General features: G+C 46.2%; 1 protein-coding gene across 1 annotated transcript; it reads left to right on the top strand.

The window, feature by feature from the left end:
- Positions 1-299: 299 nt before the first annotated feature.
- kgd4 (alpha-ketoglutarate dehydrogenase subunit 4) lies at positions 300-891 on the top strand. Its single transcript, XM_072466831.1, has one exon. The coding sequence runs from the start codon at positions 393-395 to the stop codon at positions 720-722; it is 330 nt and encodes a 109-aa protein (XP_072322932.1). The 5' UTR covers positions 300-392; the 3' UTR covers positions 723-891.
- Positions 892-6,533: the final 5,642 nt, after the last annotated feature.

The following is a 6,533-nucleotide window of genomic DNA, read 5'->3' as shown; positions in this document are numbered from 1 at the left end:
AGCCTGCTCTGCCATTCAATACAATCATGACCTATCGCCTTTCGGCCTCAACTCCACTTTCCTGCCCATTTTCCATAACTCTTTCAGCCATTACTAATTAGAAAAGGAGAAAAAAATTGACAATATACATAGTTCATTAATGGTGTTGCAGTAGTTAAGGATGGAGCTAAAAGAGATGCAGGAGTCTTATTCGACTCAATGCCAAATATGTTCAGTCAATGCAGAGCAGAAATCAACAGAAACAATAGGACTTTGAACTACATTGCCAAAAGAGCAGGCTAAAAGTCAGAGGAAACCGAGAAGGAACGCACGAGCCGCCGACGATTGGGCGTGCGCTCTCTTGGTGACACGCGGAACTTTGACTCGGAAGTGCATGTTTAATTAGCGTCGCCATGGGCAACTTATGGGGAAGTAAGATGGCGGCTAGCGGTCGAGTAATGCAGATTGTGAAACCACATCAACAATTAATTAGGTTCCCAGATAGAAATATTTCCCCTCGCCCTAATGTACACAAAGCGCTTCAGTTGATGAATAACCCGATACTACCAAATTCAATCCAGGGTCGGCAATCAACAGCACCTAGCTCCGTCTCTGTTCCTATTAGCCAACTGTCTGGTCCACGTGACACTGTAGAAATAATAAGATCTCTACCGCAGAAATACAGAAGGCAACCAATACCAGTAGACGAAATGGAATACATTCAGCGTGGAGGACCAGAGTAAAAGCAACTGCTTATTGCTGTCATCCATCACTGGCTGCTTCTACTGTCAAATTTTCAAGCTGTGGATATAATTGCAAACCTTTGTACATTTTATATTGCTGTGCCGATTACATATCCTCTGGCTGAATGGATGTACATACCACAGTTTCAATAAACATTGAAAATTTGAAAAAAAAAGTCAGAGGAAATAATAATCAACTTCATAATACTGTATTTAGAGCACATAATGAATATATTATTCAGTCCTCCTCGACAAAAACAAAGGAAAGACTTGCTTTTCTTGACCTCAGAACATCCCATGTTGCTGTAATCGTAAATTAAGCCCTTATTTGAAGAGTAGTTACTGTTGTAATGAAAAAAACATGCCAGTAAGTTCCAAAAAACAGCAATGTGAAAATGATCATATTTTCTGTCTTTTTTTAGGTGCATCATTCAGGGTTAATCGTATTGGTCACCAGGGAGAACTCTCCTGTTCCTCTTTGAATAGTGCCGTGAGAGCTTTGACATTCATCTGAGAATGCAGACAAAGCCTTAGTTTAGCATCTCATTCAAATGATGGCACATTTGACAATTCAGCACTCACAGTGCTGCATTAAAGAAAGACCCTCCATGGACCCACTGCAGACCAGTACTACAAAGCTAAAAAATAAAAAGCGTTGGAAATACTCAGCCAGTCAGGAAACAAATGTGGAAACAGTGTTAACGTTTCCGGTTGATGGCCTTTCTGCCTGAAACATCAACTCTCTATATGGGACTTTAAATTAACTGGTGGGAGCGAGGGTTCATTGCATGGAAAATTAGAAAATCCGAGTTAAAGGAGATGGTAGGAGTGCAGGTTAGTGATGAAGGGGATTGTTACCGGAAAATAAAAGGAAGAGACATAACGTGTGAACCCCATATTGCACCAAGGAATCAGACAAAAATGGGGAAAATTGATAAGAGAAAAAACTTAAAGGCTTTATGTCTGTTTAATGAGTTAACAACGCAAATAGGGACAAAAAACTATGATTTGGTGCTGGTTACTGAGACACGGTTACAAGGAGACCAGGTCTGGTATTTGAACATCCAAGGGTACTCAGTATTTTGGAAGGATAGACAGAAAGGAAAAGGGCATGGTGTAGCATTGCTAGTAAAGTAAGGGATCAGTGCTATTGTGAGAAATGATATAGGCACTGGAGATGAAGAGGTGGAATCAGTCTGAGTAAAAAGAAGAAATAGAAAAGGAAAGAAGTCCCTGCTGGGAGTAATCTATAAGTCCCCAAACAGTAGTTCTGCAGTGGGCCAATAAACCAGAAATATTGGATGTTTGTAAGAAAGGTGCAACAATAATCACAGGTGATTTTAATACTCATATAGACTGGATTAATCAAATTGGCAAAGGTAGCCTCAAGGGAGAGTTCATTGAATGTATTAGAGATTGTTTCTTGGAGCAATATGTTGTGGAACCAACCAGGGAGCAGGCTGTTATGGATTTGGTGTTGTATAATGAGGAGGGATTAAATTAATGACCTCACAGATAAGGATCCTCTAGGGAAGAGTGATCATAGCATGATAGAATTCAAATTCAGTTTGAGGACGAGAAACTGGAGTCCCACACTAGCTTCTGGAGTTAAACAAAGGTAATTACGTAGGCATGAGGTCAGATTTAGCCCTTGTAGATGAGGAAAAAAGGCTGAAAGGTAGGACAGTTGATGAGTATGGGCAGTTGTTTAAGGAGACATTCAAATTTTCCCAACTAAAATATATTCCAGAGCAGGAAGAAAGATTGTAAGAGTGGGAAAAACATCCATGGCTAGGCATGGAAGATAAAGATAACATAAAGACAAAAACTAAGGCATACCATGTTGCAAAGGCCAGTGGCACGCTGGAAGATTGGGAAACATTTAAAGATCAACAAAAGGGTTTCCGGTAGCTGCCATAGAGTGAATGGTCCCACATTTGGTGGCTCCCACTCAAGGTGGATTTTTTCAGTCTTTTCCCATCCAAAGGGTGTAGGATTTGAGGACAAAAGGTGCAGGAGTGCCCAGGGAATGTAATACTCCTCTGGTGTGGCTGGTGCATGGATCAGCAGAAGAGGAATGCCGCTAGAAAGAAAGACCAGTTGAAGCGGTTTTTGTGGTGCACCACAGATGCACCACACTGCCCACCCAGTGGTCAGTGGAGCAGCTGGTGGAGTTCTTGAATAACAGGTTTCAGCAGCAGAGAAAAAAGGCCCTGGAAGACCTGGCCAAGGTGGTGGAGCTGTTGAAAACTGGATTGAGCGAGTTGAGCACATGCTGGAGTCCCAGGGCTGGGCAATTCAGAAAGTGGAGGAGGCAGTGGAGGAGCATGAGAAGCAGATGGCCTCATTGGCGGCAGAGTTGGGAGTGATGTGGGAAAGCCAGAAGAGGTTGACCGAGAAGGTGGAGAACCTAGTGAACCGCTCCAGCAGGCAAAATGTGAGGATTGTTGGGGTGCCTGAAGGCATCGAAGGTGCGGAGGCCGCTGTGTATGTGGCGAGTATGCTGGATAAGGGGGAGGGAGCCTTTGATTGGCCTTTCGAGGTGGGACCGAGCACACACGGCACTGAGGAGGAGGCCGTTGGTGGGGGAGCCGCTGAGGGCGATGGTGGTGTGGCTGCATCGCTTTTTGGATAAAGAAAATATCCTACGATGGGCGGGGCAGACCAGGAACTGTACCTGGGAAGGGAGTGCACTACGAGTCTACCAAGACCTGTGTGCGGAGTTGGCGAGGAGGAGTGCCGGGTTCAACCGGATAAAGGCTGCCATCTTTGAGAAGGGGTGAAGTTTGGAGTATTGTACCCGGCCCGCCTGTGGGTGACTTTCCAGAAACAGGAGCTTTATTTCAACATACCAGAGGAGGCAACAGACTTTATGAAGGACAACAGATTTACAGGAGTGTGAGTGCATTGAACTTTGGAGGAGTGTTATGTGCTTTTTACAGTGTTTTGGGCTGGGTATTCTGGGCGAGCCTTGGCGGGGGAGTAGAGATGGTGAGTGTGCCTTTTGTTACTCTTTATGTTTTGGTGGTTAGGATGAATGGGGGGATGGTGAACTGGAGGGAGGAGGAGAAGTTGGAGGCCTTGGGTGGGGGCCACCATGCTAGCTGGGTAGACTAGTTAATGGGAGTGAAGTGGGGGTTGCAAGGAGGAAGGAATGGAGGTTTCAGTGTGGGGGGAGGGGGTGGATTGCTGACATGGGTGTATGTTGTGTTGCGCAGTTGGGAAGTGGTCGATGGTGGTGGACATCCGGGGGTGGGCCTGGAGGGGCGCGTGACATGGGCTGGGGCCTGGCTGAAAAATGGGTATGGCTGATTGGCAGGGGAAGGGTTGTGGTTGTTTATTGAGTTGTTTTATTGTTTTTCTGATATTTTATGCATATATGTGAAAATGCCTGGAATAAAATATTTTAAGAAAATAAAGATCAACAAAGGGGTAATACTAAAGTAATAAAAAGAGCACAGGTAAACAAGCACAAAATATGGGGACTTCCGGTTGCGGCGATGTGGAGCTAAGCCGCACATTTCGGCAGCTCCCGCTAGCACGGGCTTTTGGGCTCTCCAGAGGAGCCCCAACGGAAATTTTTTGATTTAATCCCGTGTGGGAAGGTGAAGTAAGGTTCCCCCCTTACGTTGTATGGCGGAAATTAGCGGTGGAGCGTCGGAGAAAGAGGCTCTGGAGCAGCGGCAAAAACGAGGGGGAAAAAACAAGATGGCGGAGGGCGGAGATCAAGCAACATGGGGGCCGGACCAGCAGGAGTTCCTTAAGTGCTGTGTGGAGGAGCTTAAAAAGGAGGTGCTGGCGCCAATGCTGTTGGCGATCGAGGAGCTGAAGGAGACCCAGAAGGCCCAGGTGGTGGAGCTTCGTTAGGTGAGGGATAAAACGAATGAGAACGAGACGAGATCCTGGGCCTGGCGGTAAAAATGGAGACGCACGAGGCGGTGCACAGGAGGTGGGCCGAAACACTCGAGGTCCTGGAGAACAGGTTGAGGAGGAAGAATCTCCGGATCCTGGGTCTCCCCGAAGGAGTGGAGGGAGCTGATGCCGGGGCGTATGTGAGTACGATGCTCCAGTCGCTGATGGGTGCGGAGGCCTCTCCGAGCCCCTTGGAGCTGGAAGGGGCTCACCGGGTCCTGGCGAGGAGACCCAAGGCTGATGGGCCGCCAAGAGCGATAGTGGCGAGGTTCCATCGTTTCGCGGACAGAGAGAGTGTCCTGAGATGGTCCAAGAAGGAGAGGAGCAGTAGATGGGAGAATGCGGTGATCCGAGTCTACCAGGATTGGAGCGCGGAGGTGGCAAGGAGGAGGGCTGGCTTCAACCGGGCTAAGGCGGTGCTGCACAAAAAAAGAGTCAGCTTCGGCTTATCAGGACCGACACCATTATTTTGAAACGCCAGAAGAGGCCTGGACCTGCATCCAAACTGAAAAATTGGACTCGAACTGAGGGGCTGTAGTTGTGGGAGGGGGATGTTGGTTGTATACGGGGTTGGAAAAATGGGGAAAGACGGTAGAAAGGGGAAAAACCGACCGTGGATATCTAAGGAGGTGAGGGAGAGTATCAAATTGAAGGAAAAAACATACAAAGTGGCAAAAATTAGTGGGAGACTAGAGGACTGGGAAGTCTTTAGGGGACAACAGAAAGCTACTAAAAAAAGCTATAAAGAAGAGTAAGGTAGACTATGAAAGTAAACTGGCTCAGAACATAAAAGCAGATAGTAAAAGCTTCTACAAATATATAAGACAAAAAAGAGTGGCTAAGGTAAATATTGGTCCTTTGGAAGATGAGAAGGGAGATTTAATAATAGGAGATGGGGAAATGGCTGAGGAGCTGAACAGGTTTTTTGGGTCAGTTTTCACAGTGGAAGACACAAATAACATGCCAGTGACTGATGGAAATAAAGGTATGATAGGTGAGGACCTTGAGATGATTGTAATCACGAAGGAGGCAGTATTGGGCAAGCTAATGGGGCTAAAGGTAGACAAGTCTCCTGGCCCTGATGGGATGCATCCCAGAGTGTTAAAAGAGATGGCTAGGGAAATTGTAAAGCACTACTGATAATTTATCAAAATTCACTAGACTCTGGGGTGGTCCCAGAGGATTGGAAAGTAGCAAACATGACACCACTGTTTAAAAAAGGAGGTCGGCAGAAAGCGGGTAATTATAGGCCGGTAAGCTTAACTTCGGTTGTAGGGAAAATGCTTGAATCTATCATTAAGGAGGAAATAGCGGGGCACCTGGAGGGAAATTGTCCCATTGGGCAGACGCAGCATGGGTTCACAAAGGGTAGGTCGTGTCTGACAAATTTGGTAGAATTGTTTGAGGACGTTACCAGTGCAGTAGATAACGGGGAGCCAATGGATGTGGTATATCTGGATTTCCAGAAAGCTTTTGACAAGGTGCCACACAAAAGGTTGCTGCATAAACTAAAGATGCATGGCATTGAGGGTAAAGTGGTAGCATGGGTAGAGGATTGGTTAACTAACAGAAAGCAGAGAGTGGGGATAAATGAGTGTTCCTCTGGTTGGCAACCTGTAACTAGTGGGGTCCCTCAAGGATCAGTATTGAGCCCGCAGTTGTTCACAATTTACATAGATGATTTGGAGTTGGGGACCAAATGCAATGTATCAAAGTTTGCAGACGACACTAAGATGAGTGGTAAAGCAAAAAGTGCAGAGGATACCGGAAGTCTGCAGAAGGATTTGGATAGGTTAGGTGAATGGGCTAGGGTCTGGCAGATGGAATTCAATGTTGCCAAGTGTGAAGCTATCCATTTTGGGAGGAATAACAGCAGAATGGATTATTATTTAAACGGTA

The sequence above is a fragment of the Scyliorhinus torazame genome, chromosome 10, assembly GCF_047496885.1.
Source record: "Scyliorhinus torazame isolate Kashiwa2021f chromosome 10, sScyTor2.1, whole genome shotgun sequence".
Lineage (NCBI taxonomy): Eukaryota > Metazoa > Chordata > Chondrichthyes > Carcharhiniformes > Scyliorhinidae > Scyliorhinus > Scyliorhinus torazame.
Note: the sequence above shows the minus strand (reverse complement) of the source record. Positions and strands in the feature narration are given on the sequence as shown.